Below are 22,735 nucleotides of genomic sequence, written 5' to 3'. Positions count from 1 at the left end.
GTCGACGAGATTGCCTGGGAACCAGCAGGACCGACCTTAACCGCCGTGTTTGCTTCCAGGACACGACAATACATGGCGGGGCATCCCTGCATAGCTACAGCCGGTAGGGTGACTCACGAACGCCCTTGAAAACAATGACACCGTAAGCCTGAGGCTCTGCTTGCGTGAACGACTCCGCGGACCGCAAAAGGTTCGGGTGGCTAGCGAAGAATACGATGCCAAACCAAGGCTACTCGTGGCGATTCAGGCCGGCACGGAACCGCTGTCCAACTTCAGCCGCGTGCCGTCGACGCGACCGTGATGCAAGTAGTCGGTTCAGGTGAACGAATCGGGTGATAACAGTGGAATTGTTGGTGATTGAGCCTTATAATCTGGCCCCGTGTTGCAACGGAGCAACTCGGTATTGCAGAATCCAGAACTGTGATTTCTAGCAGTCTACTTGTTCTCGGCGGTGCTGGATCCTGACGTATAAAGGCAAGGCGAAGAGCACAGGAGAGACGTCTCCATTCTCTTGCGACAAACCAGTCCTTCTCAGGCAACCCAGCTCATCACCTCTCGATATGGCGGCCATTGTAGACCACGTTTGCTACAACAATCTCCCTTCGCTGGGGGAGGCGGACATGTCCCGTCAGGTAGTCACAGCCATTACATCCACCTCATCCATGAAGCTGACTGTTCGAACAACATAGGCTCTGTCCGTTGATGATGTTATCAATGGGCCGATTCGCGACGTCTTCCTCAAGCATGCCACTCACCACGCCTTCTGCCTTTACCTCCAGCACCGCCATCACACCGTCGCTGCCAATGAGGCGGTTGTCAAGGTTGAAGGCACCGCACATCTCATGGACGACCAGGCCATGAAGGACATCGCCTCCTTTGGAAACAAGGTCGTTCCGACGACGTGGATGACCTCCGGTGGCAAGGTGCTTCCCATGGAGTTCACTGCCATCCCTGCTATGTGAGCAATCTGTCTTGGGTATACTCTCGCTGCATGGTCTAATTAATTGACACCCTATTAGGGCCGACCATCCCACCCTCTCGGCCGCATTCGTGCAAGAATTTCTCTCCATTCTTGCCACCAATGGATGCGAAGGATTGTTTGGCGTTGACACCCTCGCTGGAAACAACTGGTCCGAAATGAAGATTGGCGACGCGAGCGTTGTCGTTCCTAGCAACGATATCGAGACTCACGACCAGGACAGGGTGGTTTTCCATACATGGAAAGGCCTGCAATCGATAATCGGTATCGGCCCCACATTTATTGCAAGTATTGCAATACACCTTTCCATACTTGGTCCGTGCACGACGACAAAATGTCACTGAAGACACCTTCGACAAGATGGACAAATTCACACCATATGGTGAATTAAAAATACGAAGTAATTGATTGAGCTCAATGATAATGTCCAAAAGAGAGGGTAGGCAAATCTTACGTGTTTTGTTCCAAGACGAGGAGGGAAATCAGACGGGAATTTGCACGAATTCTCACGCCACGGTCACGCCACCGCCCCTTCCTCTTCAAGACATTGTTCTTCACCCAATGCTTCAACCAATTCTCCCTTTTCAATTTGGTCCGCATCCAATTGTGCCCTTTCCCAGGAGATCGTACGACGAGCCCCTGAAAACACCTGTTCCGGCTCGTCGCTCATCGCTGGCATTGATAGGATGTCTATTGCCATTCGTGATAACTTCGGCCGTCGGTTCCTATGTCGCTCTTGAAGCCACCATGATAAAGCAGTTGTTGGCGCAATCTCATATGGATCACCTGAGATGTAATCTTCATACTCGTCTTGACTTGTAGGTCGAGCACAATTCTGCAGATTTCTTGAAATACGATCAAATGCATCAAGGCCATTGTCTTCTTCTTCGTCCAGTACATGATACGAAATTGTACCGTCGTTTGTATTTCGGTAAGAGTAGCAAAGGTCTTTGACCCGTTTGAAAGCAGTTTTATGCCACTTCTTCTAATTTGAGTGGATGTACGTCGTGCGATAGCTTGGATGAAGGACCAAAGAAGCGGCGTAATAGGGCGAATTCTCTTTATTGATAATTTCTTGGTCAAGGTAGCTTTGAAGACACGGCCCAGATCCCACGCTTGCCCGTAGAGTTGATCAAATCCTTCGATGATGGACGGTTGAAGAGGAGATAAATTCTCTGCGACGTTGATGACATACTTTCTTGCCCTCAGGGTGTTTTCGAAAGCTGGCTGTGACAGAAGTACTGTAGGGATCATTCTGGGGACAATAAAGATAATATATGAGGCGGTTCCTGCCTTTGAACTCCGCTTCCCCTAACCCTTTTACTACCGGTACACTACTGCCAGATGAGCATGTTTTCATGATCCAAAAGCAGGTTTTTCTTGTCTTGGGAGATATAGACGCGAATGAATCCGAAGCAATGGATTCAGAATCGAAGAAACATAACTAACACAGGCTCAGAATCCATTGTCGCCAGGTGATAATGGTATGCTGTGGGTTGGTGGTGAGGCTGATTTTGTGGATGTGCGGATTTGTAGCGGGGGTTCCAGGCCCACAGCCCCTGTAGGTAGCCCCCTGTAGGAACCCTTGTTAGTGGCGTGGTTCAGCCAATAGTATGGAAATACATGGATCCATATCCATACCTATTCCATGCCATTCATGGAAAGGGTATTTCCATATTTAGATATGGAAAACCACCCTGGACCAGGACAAGTTTGTTCCCGTTGCCTTTGCCTTTGACAAGGAAAAGCCCGAGTATAAGGTCCATGGCAAGTGCACCAAGAACCACAGTCATACGTCGACGCCCAAAGGAGGCAAGCGCCGGCCCACTGCAGAGTGACTGCAGGAGAGCAGAGGTTGGTTGGATCTTTCTATAAGCCCCGACTGACCGCAAACCGCTCTGGCTAACCGGTAGACAAAAAGTGTGCACAGCGCAGAGTGACACAGGAGAGCACGGGCCAGCACTGTTGGGTTGGGATCTTTCTATAAATTGGCGAAGGCCGACCAATTTTTCTTCTTGGGTCCCTGAGTTTCTACTCAGGTAACCTACCTTGTCGGCTTAGGTTAATTCAACATTTCCCTCACGACATACTATTTTCATTCTTCATCACCAATCTACTTTTTATCAAATCTCTTGCCTCGCCATGTCGCTTCAGGATGATTGGCCCAAGATGCCTGATGGCAGCGACTTTGATGGCCGGCATCTGCTCACCTTGGTCCGCAATGGTACCAGTCCGTTCCATAACGAGTGGGATGTAAACCTGCTCCTCCAGGAGATTGAGGAGAATCTCGGTGCCCAGGTGGTTGACATTCCGTTCGTTTCCAGCGGCGCCAACAACTATGTAAGTTGCGGTCACGAACGTCATAATCACACATCTCATGCTTACACGAGGCTGCGTGGCAAAAGGGATTTCACCTCAAGTTGTCCAGCGGGATGGACGTCGTAGCACGCTTAGGCCGTTGCGATGTCAACACGCCAGATTTCGATGGCTTCCCGTTTCACAAGCAAGTTCCCTCGATCAAATTTCAGGCCGCGGTGTATGAGCTCCTGCAGTCAGAGCCAGATATTTTGGCTTCTCGTCTGCTTTATCATCGTATCCCCGTGCTACATGAGGGCTCTAAGCTGGAGCGTCCCAAAGACATCGCAGGCCGGCGCTTGCTTGTGTTCCAAAGAACAGAGGGAGAGGATAACGTGTGGCGTAGCCTCAGCCCGGCTCAGAAGGTACGGGCGACACCAATCCCGCTATTTACTTCATATGCTGATTTTTCTCCTAGTCTTGCCTTCTTGCTCAGGCAGCTCACATCCGCGCATCGCTGTACAAATTCCAAGTCCCGCCGGGGTTCGCTTCTCTCTGGCTCCGCCAACGTCTTTTCGAACATAGGCCGGAGTCGTTTCCAATTCCCGTTGCTCCCACCCGCGAGTTCTGCGTTGTCCTCTTTTCCTCCAAGATCGAAGCAACTATCGGGAACATTGGTGACATGATTGCGTGGGAGTCTGACAACAGCACGGTCGGTCCAGTTGCAGCAGCAGCCAAGCAATCACTCCTTCGCTTCATCCCACATATGTTGCCTACAGGCGACGAAGACGTCTTGTACCGGTTCGTCCTTGAGCACGATATCGGTATAATCCTTAAGGAGCTATTATTACTTAGGAAATCGTAGTATATTCCCTATATAATATATCCCTAAGGGAAATCTCCGTAAAATATCTATATAATTTACTCGGTTATCGTTTCTAGGATTTCCGGGTAATTTCCTAGAGTTTACCCGGTAGCTTTTAAGTTCCTTCTTCCGTAGGGAGCCTTAAGGAGTTAGGGGTAACTTCCCTAAGGGAAGTAGATATCGTTATAGGTACCTAGATTATCGACTATAGGGTGTCCCGTAATAACTACCGCGCTACCGCTTATTATAAGCTCTATGCCCTTAAGCGCTAAGGCCTTATCCCTAAGTAAGTTCCTCTCTTTTAGCTCATTTACTTTTACTATTAACTCCCTTAGTATTAAGGATACTACCTTTATTGCCTTATCGGCGGTCCCCCTTGCTATACCCCCCGCTACCCCCGCCGCTACTACTAGCCGCCTCCCCTTTACCTCTACCGCCCTTAGAGCCGCCGCTACCGCTAACTAGCTCGTAGGCTTAGAGGGTAACCTAAGCGCCTTAGAGAGCGCTACCGCTACTAATAAAATAAAAGAGAACGAAAAAGATAATAATAATAATAATAATAATAATAATAATAATAAGGGTAAGGATAAGAAATAAGTTTAGGTAGTTTAAGGGCTTTACTTTAAAATAAACGCTATTTTTATTTCTACTTATACTATTATGCTTATATTATTATAACTACTTACTTTAATTTATTTACTTTATAGTCTTAGCTAAAGCTACTACTAGTAGTTTATTAGTCTATTATTTTTATTTATTAGCTTAAATAAGGCCTTAAACTTATTAAGGGCTATAGCTCTTATAAACTTATATATAGGTTCTTATATAAGGTTAAGATACCTATACTACTTAATAAGGACCTTTTAGCGTTTCCTCCTACTAACCTTTTTCTAGCGCGTAGCCTATATCTCTTTAACCTTAAACTTATCTTCTTTTTCTACTTTAATTATAAGCGGTTAAGCGTTTATTACTTCTTATTTAAGTAGCGGGTTAAAGGAGGCTTAGTAAAGAAGGTTTATATTAATCTTATTATAAACCCTTATTAAAAGACTATTAAGCTTTATAACCTATAAGCTAATAACTCTTTATACTATAAACTTTATATATAGCTAGTTAAGCTTTTTTTTTTAGCTATACCGACCTATAGTTATAAAGGTCTAGCTATACCTTATTATAACGACCGGTGTTATTCTTAAGAGATAAACCTATTAAGGGGTTTATATTAGTAGATATAATAGGGCGTGGTCTAAGCAATAATAAGTATATTACGTTAGTAATAAGTTAGAGGTCGTAGACCGTAGACTATAACTAGGTAATTAGAATTAAAGATAGAATCGTAATAAAGATCTATATTAAAAGCTAGAGAGCTATCTATCTAAAGGAGTAAAAGTAGGTAGCTATATATACTTATAGAGACTATCCTTAGATTATAGGCCTAGCTATAATCCCTAATATTAGATCGTATAGAGCGTAGTAATCTCGTTAATCCTAGATTACTTAGATTTCTACGATCCCCTTAATCTTATATCTATTAGATAGTTATGCTAACTATTTATCCGTTAAACCGTGTTATATACTTAACGTAGTCGACCGTTAGTAGCCTAGTAGCTATAGTTATAATATAATATCTCCCCTCCTTTTAGTCTTATCTATAAGACCTACTATAGCTACCTTAGCCGCCGTATATAAATATACCCTTATCGCGTCGTATATAAGTATATCGTTCCTTATCTCTTTATCCTTTTAGGATATACTACTAATAGTATATCTAGTTATATACTAAAAAATCGTTCCTAAAAAGCCTTTAAGCGCGCTACTCTTACCGAATATATCGACTTAAGTAGAGATCCTACCGATATACTATATACTCGATACTTTAAGGCAAAGAAGACGAATTATTAGATAGCCGAAAATTCTTCGCGCTATAATAATTATATTACTAGTAGTTATCCCTATTATAATAGTGTTTTAGTAGCTTCTTCTTATAGGTGTCTTTTAATTCTTTCTATATATAGTAGCTAACGTATTTCTTTAGTAACTAAATTATTAGCGGAGTAGCGTAAGCTATATTTTAAAGAGGAGGAAGCTAGGGAAGCCTTATTAGAGCTTTAAGTATAGCTTATAGATCTTTAGTCGTAAATATCTATCGCCGTTAATTATTTAGCTCGTATCTAAAAGATTTAGAATTATATAAAGGAAAAGAGTTCTAAGTTATTTCGTCGTAGTATCTAAGAAGTAGATACTAAGGATAGCGTTTTACCTACGCTCGATATATATAAGTATTAGGTAGTAAATAACTTATAATCGTTAGGCGTTCTTAATAAGGCGAATTAGTCCTTATTTAGTATTAGCGAGGAGTTTATAGATCTTAGTCCTTTAATCCCTCCTAAACCTTCTAGTAAAATTATCGAAGTAGAAAGCTATAGTAGGTTAAGTACTTAAGTAGTTCCTAGGTATTTTCCTTTAGTCTATATCCCTTCTACTTAATAAGGTATTCTTATTACTAACCTTATTTTCTTATATTTAGTATTTATTCTACTTTATATTCTTAATCGTTATTAACTTTAATTTTTTCCTATAGTTTAGCGTTTTATAGTACTAGTTCTAATAATAAGATATAAAATATTAGGTATATCCGTATTATCGTTAGTAGCGAAAGTTTATAGTTAACTTTTAAAATAGTTTTCTTAACCTTAAATAGTCTAAGTTTCTTAAAATCTAATTTATTACTTAGTCGTTTTATTTTAATATTTCGTTATATAAGGTAGACTATATCTCCCTCTTAAAAGATTAGTTCCTATAATCTTTTCTAATTATAGTAAGTAGATATTTATTCTTTAATAAATTAAAGTTCTTATTATATTTCTTTATATAATTTTTATAGCTAATCTACTTATAGTATCGCTCGTTCTACTTATAGTCCTTATTAAGTAACCTTAAATACTTCTAGGTTATATCTATAATTAGCGTATACTAGTAAGAGCTTAGTTATTTCCGTAACTAAGCTATTATAAGCTAGTTATACTATTAGTAGCTATTTAACTTAATTGTTTTATTTATAGCTAATATAGTATCGTAAATATTATTTAAGCGTTTAGTTAAGTCGTTCTATTTATCTATCTATTTATAAGTAATAAGCTATATTAAGCTTATATTTCGTCCCTAATTATACTATAAGAGCTTACTAAAACTTAGCTATAAATATACTTCCTCTATTAAAGATAATCTCGTTTAATAGTCCGTAATTACTAATAATTATTTATAGGAATATATATACTAGCTCTTTTATATTACTTATTTCTTTATATAGTAAGAAGTATCTATACTTCGTTAGTCTATTAGTAATAATAAATATACTATCGTACTTAACGTTAGTTATAGGTTCTTTTAATAGTAATAGCTTTATAATATAGTTAAAAGCTATTAAATCCTATAGTTTTTCTAGTACTAGTAGCGGTTATAATTCTATATAGTTTATATTGTTTAGCTTTACTTTATATATAAAGTTTATATTCTTTAATAACTTATCGTACTACTTCTTTAAGCTATAGGAAGTTATATTATCGTTTAATCCGTTTTATTATTCTTTAGATTCCTTAGTATCTATATATTAAATATTTATATATATCTTATATAACTTTATCTTATAATTCTAGTAGTATCTAGATTTTATTTTTATATATTAGAACTTCTAAATATCCTATATTATATCCGTTTAGTACTTTATATTCTTCTATTTATTTTAGGATCTTTTAGTAAGTTAAGTTATTAAGTTATACTTTAAATATTATATTTAGCTATTATTACTAATAGTTCCCGTTTTCGTTAATTTCTAAGAGCTATCCTTTCGCTATAGGTGCCCCTATATTATAGTTACTTTATTAACTAAGGGTATTAGCTCGACCGTTTTCTATTCCCTTTTTATAGATTATTTCGTAGTTAAATTCTAATAAGTATTCGGCCTATTAGATCTATTATCTATTTAACTATTACGTCGTTATAAAATATAAGATATTCTTATAATCTATATAGACCTTAACTTTATATTTACTTTTAAGAAGGTAGTATCGAAATTCCTTAAAAGCTTAAATAATTATAAGGAATTCTTTATCGTAGATAGGGTAATTAAGTTCTATACTATATAGCTTTTTTAAGTAAAATATAATTAGTTATAGTTTTCCTTTATTATCTTTCTATCCGATTTATACTTCTAGAGTAAAGTCTAATATATCGGTTTCGAGTTCGATTTATCGTTTTAGATTAAAGGTAGTTAAGACTAGTTCTTATATAATTATAGTCTTAATATATTTAAAAGCTTCGTTAGCTTTATCGTCCTATATAAATTCTTTTTCCTTCTTTATTAAGTTATATAGTAGTACTACGATCTTTCTAAAATCTTTAATAAATCGTTAATAGTAATTTATAAATCCTAGGAAACTTTATACGTCCTTAACGTTCTTTAGCGTTAGCTATTCTTTAACTAAGTTAATTTTATCTTATTATATTTATATCTCTCTTAGTAAGATCGTATATCTAAGGAAGTTTACTTCTTATATATAAAACTTACTTTTCTTTAGTTTAACTAGTAACTTTATATTCTAAAGTACGTAGAGTACCTTATAGATATATTACTTATATTCTTCTAAGGTATCTAAGAAGATTAAGATATTATCTAAGTATACTACTATAAAGATATCTAAGTATTCGCGTAGGATATTATTAATTATTTATTAGAAGGTAGCTAGTATATTTATAAGTCTAAATAGTATTACTAGATATTTAAATAGTCTGAATTTCGTTCTAAAGGCTATTATCTATTTATATCCCTTTTTTATACGTATTAAGTTATAGGCGCCTTTAAGATCGAGGGCTATAAACTATTTTTTACTATATAGCCGATCTTATAGTTCCGATATAAGTAGTAATAGTATTCGGTCCTTTATTATAATATCGTTTAAGCGTTTATAGTTAATAACTAGTTATAGCTTACCGTTTTTCTTTAAAATAAATATAACTAGGTAGCCCGCTTTAGATATTAATATTTATATATATCCCTTTTATAGATTCTTATTAAGGTAGTCGCGTAGCGTTTATAATTACTTTTTATTTAGGTTATAGATCTTATAGAACGTTAGCGTTATTCTATCCTTAAGATAAATTTTATAGTCCTATTAGCTATATTTAAGTAACCCTATCTTAAGTTCTTCCTTAAAGAGTTTATTATATTTCTAGTATTCCTATAGGATATTCTTTATTTTATCTTATAGGCCTTATTCTTTCTTTTAAGAGCTAGTTTCTCTTAACTTAAGCTCTTTATTAATTTATATAAGGTCTTTCCTTAAAGTAGTAATAACTCTTTAGATCTTTATATTATATCCTTTATTCTATTTATATTAGATACTAGGTTATATAGCCGTATTAGTTAGTACGTAGGTCTTATTAATCGATTTTATTATATCCGCCGGTTTAGTTACTATTTTCGTTTATATCGCTAAAGCTTATAATAATTTACTTAAACGGTTATCCCTTTTATCCTATTTAGTAGCTAAATTATTATAAAATTTTACTTTCTTTTAAATCTACTAGTCCTAGAAACTTATATCTTCGTTCTAATATAGCTAGCTAGTTTTATAGTTAATTAGTAGGTTGCTCTCCTATAGCTATAGAAGCCTTAATATAAGGTTATATTCTTTAATATCTATAATATCGAAGTTAACTTATTTATCGTAGCCCTAGATATTAATATTAAGGTAATTAATCTCTATATTAATAATTCTATTACTATAGTTAAAGGCCTCTCCTTTAATATTTATAAGTTTATATAGATCTATCTTATATCTCTATATAATTTAGTAACGATTAACGACTTTAAGTAAAATATAATTGCCTATTACGCTATAGTTTAAAAGTATATATATATAATATCCTATAATTTAGATATCTAATACTATTTAGTCGCTATAGCTTACTATTACTATATATAGGGTCCTTAGATCTTATTATATTATACTAGTCTATAGCCCTTTTATAGATAGCGTACCTTATTTTTTACTTAGTCCTTATTCGTTTTATTTAAGTATTCTTCTTTAATTTATTATTAATATTATTTCTTTATATTTTCGTCGCGTAGTATTATATTAGGGCTTAAGAGACTAATTTCTTATAGCTAATTAAAGATTTCTTATTTCTTAACGCTATATCGTTTATATTATACTACTTTATAGTTAATTATATACTATACTTTATAATTTTATTCGTTTTCGTACTAAAGGTTAAGTTTTTATTTAGCGTCTTTTTATTTTTCGCGTAGTATTTTTATATCGATTTTTCCTTAGTCGAATATAGCTTATAGCCTTTATATATATTACTAGTAATCTTTTAGTATACTATTATATCGTTTATACTATACTTATACTTTTTTATATTTATAAACTCTATAGTTTAGGTATATATATTTATTATAATCTTCTTTATTATATTTAATTCGTTATATAAGTCTTTAAAAGATTAATAGTTTAGATACCTTAAAGTAAGTAGCGCTATACTATTCCTTTATTTTAGCGTATTTATAGATTTTATATATCTCCGAAAGATATCTCGTTAATAAACTATAATTATTATAGTATTTAAGTAATATACTATAATTAGGTTCTAATAATATAACTTAGTTATTTAAGTAGCGTTAATCGATTTTCTAGTAGTTTAGTTTTATACTTAAGTAAGGTTTTAAAAGTACTTATCCTTTAAACCTAACTAAGAAAGCGTTATATTATACCTTTATTTAAAAGTATACTATATAATCTAGGTAAATATATAATATCTATAAAATATACTTATAGTACTTATAAGTAAGTAGTATTTATAGATTATCTTTAAATTCTCCTTATAGTTACTATTTTTATTATAAAGCTATAAAGGTATTAACTATAGTAATAGCTATAATATAGTCTCCTTTATATAGTACTAGTTAATACTAAATTAATATAGCTTATTAGTTTTCTATAAGAATTTAAGGTATTTATTAGGTTCTAATTTTAAGTATTTCTTTAAATTCTTCGAAGTATAGAGCGTATTCTCTAATCGTAGCGTTTTCCCTTAATAGCGAGGGTAGTAGTATAAGTTTATTCTCTTCTTCCGTTTCTCTAAGTATTTCTTATTCTTTAAAGCTTATATCGTTAATACTTCGTTATTCCTCCTTAGGTTATTATCTAAGTTTCGTAAGTATAAGGGCTATATCTATATCTTCTTTATTATATTATTTATAGACTGCCTATTATTATTATTAATTTTTATTTTATATATCTTCTTAGAATCGTTTACTATTTTTCCTAATCTAGTCTTAGGAGACTCCTTTAAGATAGGGGTATTCTAGTTCTATAAATTTAACTTATTTCTATATTTTAGGATCCCTTTATTATATTATTATAAGGGTTTTCTTTAGTAGCTTTAAGAACTATTTAGTACTATTTTTATCGCTTAAGTATACTATATATTTATCGTCGTAGTATATAGTCTAACTAAGGAGTTTATACTTTAGTTCCTATCTATTAATAGCGTTTAGGTATTTCTTACCTTTTAAGGCTAGTGCTTAGTAGGTTTTCTTCTCCTTATAAGGTTATTTATATTCTTTAAAGTAATATTTAGGTTTCCTATAGTTAAAATACTTTCCTTTACTTTTCTATATTATATCTAGATCTATCCTACCTAGGTTAGTTATATAGGTATAGGTAATAAGAGTTTCGCGCTTCTTCTTATAGTTAGCGCGTCGGTTAAAGTTATTCTTATAAGAAGGGTTTTAGTTTCCTCTTCCTTATTTCTTTTCTTAGCGTTATATATACTATTTATTATTAATTCGTACTACTATAGTAATATAGTCTAAGAGGTTATTAGGTCGATTTTCCTTATAAAGCTCGTCCTTAACTTCTTCTTTAAGCCTATTATAGAATTATAATATAAGAGGTTCGTTATCTTAATTAAGCTTTAAGGTAACTTAATAGAACTTCGTAGTATAATTTAATACTAAGATCCTTTATTAGAGTTCTTAAAGTTTTTATTTAGCTTCTTATTCCTTATTAGTTATTCTAAATACCTTTATAATAGCTTCTTTAAATCCTTAAAAACTAGTAAAGACTTTATCTATCTCGTTATCTTATCGTGCTAGTTAGTTATCGAGAAAATCCCTTATAATAAGTCTAAACTAAGCGAGTACTATTCTAGATAAATAATTTCTTATATAGAGTACCTTTTCGACTAGGTCTAAGAGTTTAGTAAGGTAAAACTAATAGTAGGCTTTAAGTTAAGTAAGAAAGTCTTAAAGCGTGCTATAAGTACTATTAAATAGTCCTAGCTATTTTAGTTTAACTACTTCTCCGAGGTCCTTAACTTATCCGTTACCTCCTCCGTTCCTAAGTAACTATACCTTATATCGAAGGGTAATAATCTCGCGTATTATATCCTAAGGCGATATAGTAGCTCTAGAGTTAGTTAATCTAGCTTACTATATAGGTATATTAATAGTTATAATATTACTTAAAGTAACGCGGTATTATACTAAATAAGAGCTTTTAACGTATAACGACCGGTATTATTCCTAAGAGATAAACCTATCGAGGGGTTTATATTAATAGATATAATAGGGCGTAGTCTAAGTAATAATAAGTATATTACGTTAGTAATAAGTTAGAGGTTATAGACTATAGACTATAACTAGGTAATAAAATTAGAGATAGAATTATAATAAAGATCTATATTAAAAGCTAGAGAGCTATCTATCTAAAGGAGTAAAAGTAGGTAGCTATATATACCTATAAAGACTATCCTTAGATTATACGCCTAGCTATAATCCCTAACGTTAGATCGTATAGAGCGTAGTAATCTCATTAATCCTAGATTACTTAGATCTCTACGATCCCCTCGATCCTATATCTATTAAATAGTCGTGCCGACTATTTATCCGTTAGACCGTATTACGTGCTTAACGCGGTCGACTATTAGTAGCTTAGTAGCTATAGTCGTAATACTTATCCCTTACTATAAACCTATTTATTAAAGCTTTAGTTTTATTATCGTACTACTCTTAATTTTATACCGCGGTAGCTATTATAAATTAGTAATAATCTATAGTCTCTTATAGCTTTTATATAAATATAAAGGCGCGGCCCTTTAATAACGAATTACTATATTACTTTACTACTATATTTATAGTAAAGGGAACTAATAAGGGCGGTTTAAAGCTATATATTATAAAGAAAGGGGCTATTTTAATAAAGGTATATAGTTTACTATTTAACTTAAATTAAGCCGCGGGGAGCTACTAGTCTTAGTTTACTTAGTTATAAGCTATAATAGCTTATAGATAAGCCTATACCTCTTAGTTAACCCTCTTAAGCCCTTTATTAGTCTATAAGTAATATACTATACTAAGTAGCTATATAATCTAAAGTAGCTAGTATAAGTACTATTAAAAGCGGCTAGTTTAATTTAATCTCTTATCGCTTATAATAAAGGCCGGCTAGCTATATAAGCGGGCCTAGTACTATAAGAAGCGCTTTATATAGGACTTTATATCTATAAATAGTATTAGCTTTAATATTATAAACTTACTAAGTCGGTCCTTAATTACTTATATATAGCGGTTACTACTTTTTATAAGTAAGAGGTTTATTATAAAGTCTATTTATATATATATATAAAACTAGTTAAGTACTAAAAGCTACTTAAGTAGCCTTTTAAGCTATACCTTTTAAATCTTAGTATAGCTATAAATATTATAGTTATAAAGGAAGCGATAAATATAGTATTATAAGAGGGGATAGTAAAAGTCCTTTATAAGGCCTACTATTAAACCTTACTAGCTTAAGTAACCTATAATACTAAAGTTATATATAAGCTAAACTAGCTTCCTTTAAAGCTTATTTTATTTATCTAGCTTAAGTAGTTTATCCTTTTCCTTAGCTTTTATAATATATAGTATACTTAGTACTTATAGTCTCCCTTACTAATATAGGTGCCTTTATAGGTCGATATAATAGTTAGCTACTTATACTTTTAGCTTTAGCTTTAAATCTAAGCGTTATATACTAAACTTAACGGCGCGGTATATACTCTTATAGGTATAGTCTAAAGATAATATCTTATCTTATAAGCGTTAAAGGACTTTATTTTAAAAGACCTTTACTACGCGTACCTTAGGGCTAGTTTATCCCTCCTTTTTAAACTAAGGCGGGGGTATAAGGAGGCGCTTATTTATTAGCCTTATACCTTCTTCTATTAAGGAAGCTCTTATATAGGTCTATAGCGCTTCTTATAAGATAAGCTATAGGTCTCGCGCTTTAATATCTACTCTTATTAGCTAGTTTTAATCTCTTTAAGAAAGCGCGTTTAGTATTATAAAGTCCTACTTTAGCTAGTACTTAATCGCGAAGTTAAAGTATAAGAGGTACTTAACTTAGCGGGCTTACTACCTTAAGAGGTACTAATAGGTTATAAAGTACTTAAGGTTCCTAAAATTTATAAGAACTTTAAAGCTCTTATAGCTTTAAAGCTTTACTTACTACTACTTAAGGTAGCTAATAATTACTAGTATCTCCTTATTATAAATAGCGTAATTCCGCTCTACTAAGGTTAGCTTATAGGAGTAGAACGCTATTAGTTTCTTTTACTTATTTACCTTTTAAAAAAGCGTCCCTTTAAGTACTTAGCCGCTATAGTTTACTTTAACTAACGTAGACTAGTTAAAGTCCTACTAAAGTAATACTAAGGCTTATAAGAATAGGTCCTTAAGCGTATAAAACGCTCCTTTATATATAGGCCCTTATTATAAAGTAGTCTTCTTCTTAGTAATCTTATTTAAGGGTATTATAATATAAGAGAAGCCCTTAATAAATATCTTATAATAGTTTACGAGCTTAAGGAAGCTTTATATACTTATTTATATAGTTAGGGCCGCTTAGTCTTAGATTACCTAGATCTTTATAGGATCTACTTATATACTTATTCTTAAGGTATATAAGTAAAAGTAGAATTTTAGGAAATTAAGGAATTACGTAAGACTACGTAATAGAGGGGAAGAAGGAGTATAAGGTAGGATTTTCAACGGAATTTATTAGTAGTATATTAGTATATAGAAGAGGTATTAAAGTTAATAATTCTCTATCTATCTACTAGCGGACATACTATCTTATATAGATAATTATAGCTAAACGGAAGAACCTTTTAGGACTAGATTTAGGCTGCCGTATAGCCCTAAGACTAGGGAATTCCGTAATACCTTAAGTAAATCTAAAAGTGTCTTAGTTCTACTAATATTTATGTTTAAAGGAGGTTAGTCGTGCTAGTATTCTTAAGAGGTCTTAGCTAGTATTCTAAGCTAGCTCTATTCCTTCGATTCCCGATTATACGATAACCGGAAACCCGTTTAATATATAATAATATATAGAATAACGAGCGATTCTTACTCTATAGGATAAGATTTTATCTATAATTAATATACTACTTATTAGCTTATATAATCGGGAGAATATATTATAGCTGCTTTATTTATAGTAGGAACACCGTTCCTTATACTTATACCTATATAGATAATAATACTTAGGTACTTAACCCTTTTAACCTTAGATTTATACTTATTTAAGTTAAGGTATATTAAGAGGTTTAAGTAATAAGTATAGGATTAGGTATTTAATAATATAAGCGGAAGGAGAGGTCGAAGGAGTATAGGGTAGGATTTCGTCTAGAATTTATAACGAGTATATAAGGGGCTAAATAATATATTAAAAGAATAGCGTTATAAAAGATACTTAATAACTTACTTATTCTTTCTACTACTCCTAGGGAAATCCTTTATCTTTTATAGACTATTGCTCGCTTACTAGTAGACTAATTAGTTAGATTTCTAGTATATTCTATAGTACTTAAAAGGCTCTATCTATAGTATGTTCTCTAGACTTAGTAGGTAGTCTAATTATAGCGTAATAGTTAATATAAGACTATAGGTTCTGGTATAAGTAGTAGATTTAACTAGAATGTTCTATGCCCTACCTATTCTTATATCGTAGATATCTTCGGAACCGCTAGGCTAAAATAGGTAATAGGGTATTCGTTCTACTCGTAATTAACTTATATATTTTATATATATTCCTATTTATTAGGATAGGCTTATCTCGACCCGCTTTTCCTAAAGGAAGCTATAGATATCTAGTAAAGGTCTTTTATCTTTTAAGGGTTATTCCCTTAGACTATATTATAGAGCCTCTTTCTACTAGCTTATTCTATAGAGCCTCCCTATACCTATTATTTCTTTATAATAGTAAAATAGGAATATAGGGGTATATTTTTATAAGGTAAAGCTTATAAAGTTAAAAGCGCTCTAAGACCTTTTATACTTTCTATATATAGTCCTTATAAAAGCTACTTATATAAATAAGGATATTATCTATATATAAAAAGGTAAACCTATTAAGGAAGTCCTAAAGTATATTATTAATATAATATTAAAAGGTAGTAAGCGCTCTTAAAAAGCTAAAGGGCGTTATAAGCTACTTAAATATTATAGAGTAAGTAAAGGTATATATATAAGTACTATCTATAGGATAATATTAATAAGCTATATAGAGCTTTTTTATATATAGCTAGCCTATATATATATATATAAGATCTAGCCTTTTATATATAACTATATAGCTTAGGCTATAGCTTAAGCCTATAACCTATAATAGTTAAAGACTTTTATATAATACCCCTCTTTTAGCGTAGCGCGGCGCTACCTTATTAATAGCTTTTATATAATTAAGCCCTAGGCTCCTTATACCGCTAGCTCTACCTTACTCTTTCCTATTAATTATACTAGCCCTACTAACCTTATTATCCCTACGCTTATTAGCTTAGGTAGCTAGACCCTAGCTTTATACTTATTAGCTAGCTAGCTATTTAAATAAGGGCGTAACTTATTATACGCCCTTAGGCGGCTAGCGGCTAGCCTAGACCTACGTAAGCCTTAAGTTAGCTATCCCCTCGGCCTTAAGCAGCCTCCTTTACTAAGGGGTATATAAAGCGGCATCCCTTTCTTTCTCCTTTCCTTCCTTCTCTCTTTTTTTTAACTATAGTAATAGTAATAATAAGTAAGTTCCGCTTTACTTAAAGTATTAGTTCGTTCCTAGCTATATAGGCCGCTCTATTAATATATACTTATAGTAATAGCTATAGTAGTAATAATAGCCTTAATAATAATAATAACTTTAATTAATAAGTTCCTTACTTTATAGAGCGGGAGGCTATATTTTATTATACTAACTTCTACGATAAATAGATCTACCTTTCCTTTTCCTACCTCTTTCTTCTTAAAGTATATAGAGTTATTCGTCGACGCTATACTAGCCGCGGCTAATAATAGCTCCGCTACTACCGCCGCTCTTACCTACGCCCTTATTACTACGCTTACCGCCGCCGCTATTACTTTTACTACGCTAGCTACCCTTACGTCGCCCTTTAAGGTAACGACGCTATCCCCGCCGCTACCTATAACGCTTAGCCCTTTAGCCCCTACCTTTATCTCCGCTACCCTTATAAGTTTATAGTTAAGTAAGTATAATAAACGTTTTCCGCTAACCTCTTATAGTATAAGCGCTAAGTATAAGCCGGCGCCGCTTACTTAGCCCCCTATATATATTATATATTATAAGAGCTTAACTACTCTAACTAGGTTAAACGCCGCCGCGGCGGTAGCTACTACTAGTATACGCGCGCTAGTTACGCTTATAAAGCGGCGCCTCCCGTCCTACTTATTATAGCGTTAGCTTAAAAGGCCGGCTCGTATAGGTAAGCGTAGGGGGCTACTAAGAAGCGCCTTACCGCCGCCGCTACTATATACTATAACCTCCGCGCCCTTAAGTAATAGGGCCTTATACCTAAGTAAGTCCTTACTCCTCCGCTCCCTTACTTTTACCTTTAACGTACCTAGCGCTAAGGATACCGCCTCTATCGCCTTATCGGCGGTCCCTTTAGCCGTGCCCGCCTCCGCTACCGCTACTACCCCTACCGCCGCCGCCGCTAACTAGCTTATAGGCTTAAAGGGCCGCCTTAGCGCCTTAGAGAGCGCCGCCGCCGTTAATAAAAAGAAGGAGGCTAATAAGAAGAAGAAGAAAAATAATAATAATAAAGGTAATAACGATAATAAGGAATAAGCTTAAGTAGTTTAAGGGCTCTACCTTATAATAAATACTATTTTTATCTTTACTTATACTATTATACTTATATTACTATAACTACCCTCTTTACTTTACTTACTTTATAGTCTTAGCTTAAGCTACTATTAATAGTTTATTAGTCTATTATTTTTATTTATTAGTCTATATAGGGCCTTAAACTTATTAAGGGCTATAGCTCCTATAAACTTATATATAGGTTCCTATATTAAGTCGAGGTACCTATACTACTTTATAAGGACCTCTTAGCGTTTCCCTTAGCTAACTTTCTTTTAGTATATAGCTTATATCTCCTTAACCCCTTATTAGCCCTATTTTATTCTTCTTATACGTAAGGGGGATACTAGTAGCTAAGTAAAACTAGCTATCTTATATAGATAACTTTAGTATCTTTATAACGTCGACCTTAGCTAAGAAGAACGTTTAGTAGCTAAAAGTAATAGGTATTAACCTATTTAAATAAGCTAAAAACTAAGGGGTTTACTTTAACCCTTTAAAGATAGAACTTATCTACTTTAGTAAGTAATAGCGGCTTATTTTAAAGGGTATAATAGTAAGAGGCTTATTTTTTAAGGCAAAGCCCTTAGTATAGTAGCTAGGGGTCTTTTTTAATTCTAGGCTCTTATTTAAATAATATATTAAGAAGAAGGTAGCCTCTATATAAGCTACCTTTAAAGGACTATCCTACTTAACCTCTACGTAAAAAGGCCTATTATTTAGAGCCTCTAAATAGCTCTACTAAGCCTACGTAACCTTTATAATAGACTATAGGGCCTAGCTTTAGTATAGGGGGCCTAAGACCCTTAAGAGCCTTATAAAGCCTTTTTAAAGGCTTTAAAACTAAGCTCTTTTAAAGGTCTTAAAGGCTTTTAAAGGATCCCTTATTAAGGCTTTAAAAGCTAAAGTAGCCCTACTGCTACTAAAGGTATAATTTAAAAGGGTATACCTCTTTTATGCCCTTTAGACCTTATACTTTTTACCTAGTTACCTTATAAAGTAAGCTTATAACCTAGCTATATAAGATAACCTTACTAACTTAGGCTTTAACTTAGGGGCCTTAAGCTATATTAAGCTATATATATAGCTCTTCCGCCTTCTTAAAGGCTTAGTAGCTCTTATAGGACTTAATTATAACTTAGAAAGAAGGAAAGCTAGCTAGGAGCCCTTATAGGCCCTAGAGCTTAAGGCCTTTATTATAATAATAAAAGCCCTTAAGCCCTTAGCTAAGAAGTAATACTAATGCTTTTTAGCTAGCCTAGCTAGCCTAAAAGACTTTAGGTTATAGCCCTTAGCCTTTTATACTAACGGCTCTAAAAGGTACCTTAAGGGGTCCCCTATAAAGACTAACGCTTACTCCTTTTATAAAATAGGCCTAGAAAATAAGCTTATTAAGGCGTACTATAAGAACCTAGGGCCCTTAATCGAAGTAGCTAATATAGAGCTATTCGCGATACTAAGGGTCTTAAAGGACCTAGCTAAAAGGCCTCGGCCCTTAAAGCTTAGCCCCCTTAACCCCTTTATAGATACTTATATCTTTATAGATAGCCCCCCTTAGTCTCTATTAGCTACTTATAAAGAAAGGTCTAGTAAGCTACTAAGGACTATTAAAAGGGACTTTAAGCTATTAAGGCGGCTAAAGGCCTTAGGGCTAAGGGCCTAGGTAAGTACTATACGTTTATTTAAAAGACCCCCCGCCTAGCTCTTAGCCTAGAAAAGCACTTTATAAGGAGGCCTAGGCTAACCCTCTTAGCCTTTTACTAGCTCCTCTTTAAAGCTAGCTTTTTATTTTCCTTCTTAAAAAGGACTAATAAAGTAGACCGAAATAACTACTACTATAGCTAAGGAAGGTATATAGCTAGGCACCTTATCTTAAGGTGCCCGAACTATAGGAGGGAAAGAGAGGTCTTTTACTAGACCTCTAAGAGATAAAAAGGGGCCCTTAGCTTACTTATTCTCTATAGCTTTAAGGAAGGAAAGGAAGCCCTTTTAACCTTCTTAGCTAAAATAAAGATAGGGATAGCTAAGTAGCTTAAAAAGGAGTAACCTAAGGGCCCTAGGGCCCTTAAAGGGGAAAACCACTATATAAGAGAAACTAAACTAATCTTTCCTTTATTATTACTTTTATAGCTACCTTTTCCTTAATTAGTTATAAGCCCCTAGGCTCTATAGTTAGCTAGGACTACTAATAGAAGCCTAGGCCCTTACTAGCCTCGCTATAGCCCTAGAGGCTATATATAAGTAATAATAAAAAATATATCTCCTTAACCTTAAATTTATTATCCCTCTTTACCTTAATAGTAAGCGGTTAAGCGTCCGCTACTTCTTATCTAAGTAGTAGGTTAAAGGAAGCTTAGTAAAGGAAGTTAACGTTAATCTTATTATAGACCCCCGTTAAAAGACTATTAAGCTTAACTACCTATAAGCTAATAACCCTTTATACTATAAACTTTATATATAGCTAGTCTAGCTTCTTCTTTAGCCGCGCTAACCTATAGTTATAGAGGTTAAGCTATACCTTATCTCTTACTATAAACCTATTTACTAAGGCCTTAGTCTTATTAGTATACCGCTCTTAATCTTATACTAAGGCGGCTATCGTAGATTAATAGTATTCTATAGCTTCCTATAGCTTTCGTATAAATATAAAGGCGCGGCTCTCTAATAATAAACTATTATATTACTTTATTACTACGTTTATAGTAAATAGGATTAAGGAGGGTAGCTTAAAGCTATATATAGTAAAAAAGGGGGCTATCTTAATAGAGGTCTATAGTTTACTATTTAACGTAAGCTAGGCCGCGGGGAGCTAGCGGTCTTAGTCCGCTTAGTTATAGGCTACTACTACTTATAAGTATACTTATACTTCCTAGTTAACCCTCTTAGGTCCCCTATTAGTCTATAAGTAATAGGCCGTACTAAGTAGCTATATAATCTAAAGTAGCTAGTATAAGTACTACTAAAAGCGGCTAGTTTAGTTCGATCCTTTATTACTTATAATAAAGGTTAGCTAGCTATATAAGTAAGCTTAGTATTAAAGGAAGTACTCTACGTAAGCTTTTATATTTATAAATAGTATTAGCTTTAGTATTATTAATTTACTAAGCTAGTCCTTAGTTACCTATATATAGCAGTTACCGCTTTTTATAAGTAAAAGGTCTATTATAAAGTCTATCTATATATATATATAAAACTAGTTAGGTACTAAAAGCTACTTAAGTAGCCCTTTAAGCTACGCCCTTTAAATCTTAGTATAGCTATAGATATTATAGTTATAAAGGAAGCAGCGAACATAGTACTATAAAAAGGGCTAGTAAAAATCCCTTATAAGGCCTACTACTATACCTTACTAACCTAGGTAGCCTATAATACTAAAGTTATAGACGAGCTAGACTAGCTTCCCTTAGAGCTCGTTTTATTTATCTAGCTCTAGTAGTTTATCCTTCTCTTTAGCTTCTATAATATATAGCGCGATTAGTACCTATAGTCTCCCCCGCTAACGTAAATGCCCTTATAGGTTAATATAATAGTTAGCTACTTATACCTTTAGCTTTAGCTTTAAATTAAGGCGTTAAGCGCTAGACTTAATAGCGTAGCGTATACTCTTATAAGTATAGTCTAGAAATAATATCTTATCTTATAAGCGTTAAAGGACCTTATCTTAAAATACCCGCGCTATATACGCCCTTAGGCCGGTCTATCCCTCCTTACTAAACTAAGGTAAAGTTATAAGGGAAAGCTTATTTATTAATACCGCGCCTCCTTTTACTAAGGAAGCTCTTATATAAGTTTATAGCGCTTTTTATAGGATATATTATAGATCCTAGGCCTTAATATACGCTCTCGTTAGCTAGTCTTAATCCCTTTAAGAAAGCGTATTTAGGACTATAAAGTCCTACTTTAGCTAGTACTTAATTAAGAAGTTAAAGCATAAAAAGTACTTTACTTAATAAGCTTACCGCTTTAATAAGTACTAGTAAGTTATAAAGTACTTAAGGTTCTTATAGTTTATAAGGACCTTAAAGCTCTTATAACTTTAGAGCTTTACTTACTATTACTTAAGGTAGCTAATAATTACTAGTATCTCCTTATTATAAATAGCGTAATTCCGCTTTACTAAGGTTAGCTTATAAGAGTAGAATACTATTAGTTACTTCTACTTATTTACTTCTTAAGAAAGTATCCCTTTAAGCGCCTAGCCGCTATAGTCTACTTTAACTATTATAGACTAATCGAAGTTTTACTAAAGTAGTACTAAGGCTTATAAAAAAAGGTCCTTAAGCGTATAAAACGCTCCCTCTTATATAGGCCTTTAATAAAAGGTAGTCCTCTTCTTAGTAATCTTATTTAAGGGTATTATAATATAAGAAAAGCCCTTAATAAATATCCTATAATAGT

The 22,735-nt window shown here is 33.6% G+C and overlaps 2 protein-coding genes across 2 annotated transcripts; both read left to right on the top strand.

Moving 5' to 3' along the window:
- Positions 1-560: 560 nt before the first annotated feature.
- On the top strand, positions 561-1,323 carry HRG_00222 (3-hydroxybutyryl-CoA dehydratase; the record flags this gene model as incomplete). The annotated part of the gene is made up of 3 exons (XM_044858693.1): positions 561-632; positions 690-958; positions 1,020-1,323. The coding sequence occupies 3 exons, from the start codon at positions 561-563 to the stop codon at positions 1,321-1,323; spliced, it is 645 nt and encodes a 214-aa protein (XP_044725093.1).
- Positions 1,324-3,121: 1,798 nt separating this feature from the next.
- HRG_00221 (3-hydroxybutyryl-CoA dehydratase) lies at positions 3,122-4,139 on the top strand (the record flags this gene model as incomplete). Its single annotated transcript, XM_044858692.1, has 3 exons — positions 3,122-3,319; positions 3,370-3,699; positions 3,753-4,139. 3 exons carry the CDS (start codon positions 3,122-3,124, stop codon positions 4,137-4,139), a joined length of 915 nt encoding a protein of 304 aa, XP_044725092.1.
- Between the last annotated feature and the right edge of the window lie 18,596 nt (positions 4,140-22,735).

This window comes from Hirsutella rhossiliensis (assembly GCF_020360975.1).
Source record: "Hirsutella rhossiliensis strain HR02 chromosome Unknown scaffold00001, whole genome shotgun sequence".
Taxonomy (NCBI): Eukaryota; Fungi; Ascomycota; class Sordariomycetes; order Hypocreales; family Ophiocordycipitaceae; genus Hirsutella; species Hirsutella rhossiliensis.
This window is presented reverse-complemented; position numbering and strand designations above follow the sequence as displayed.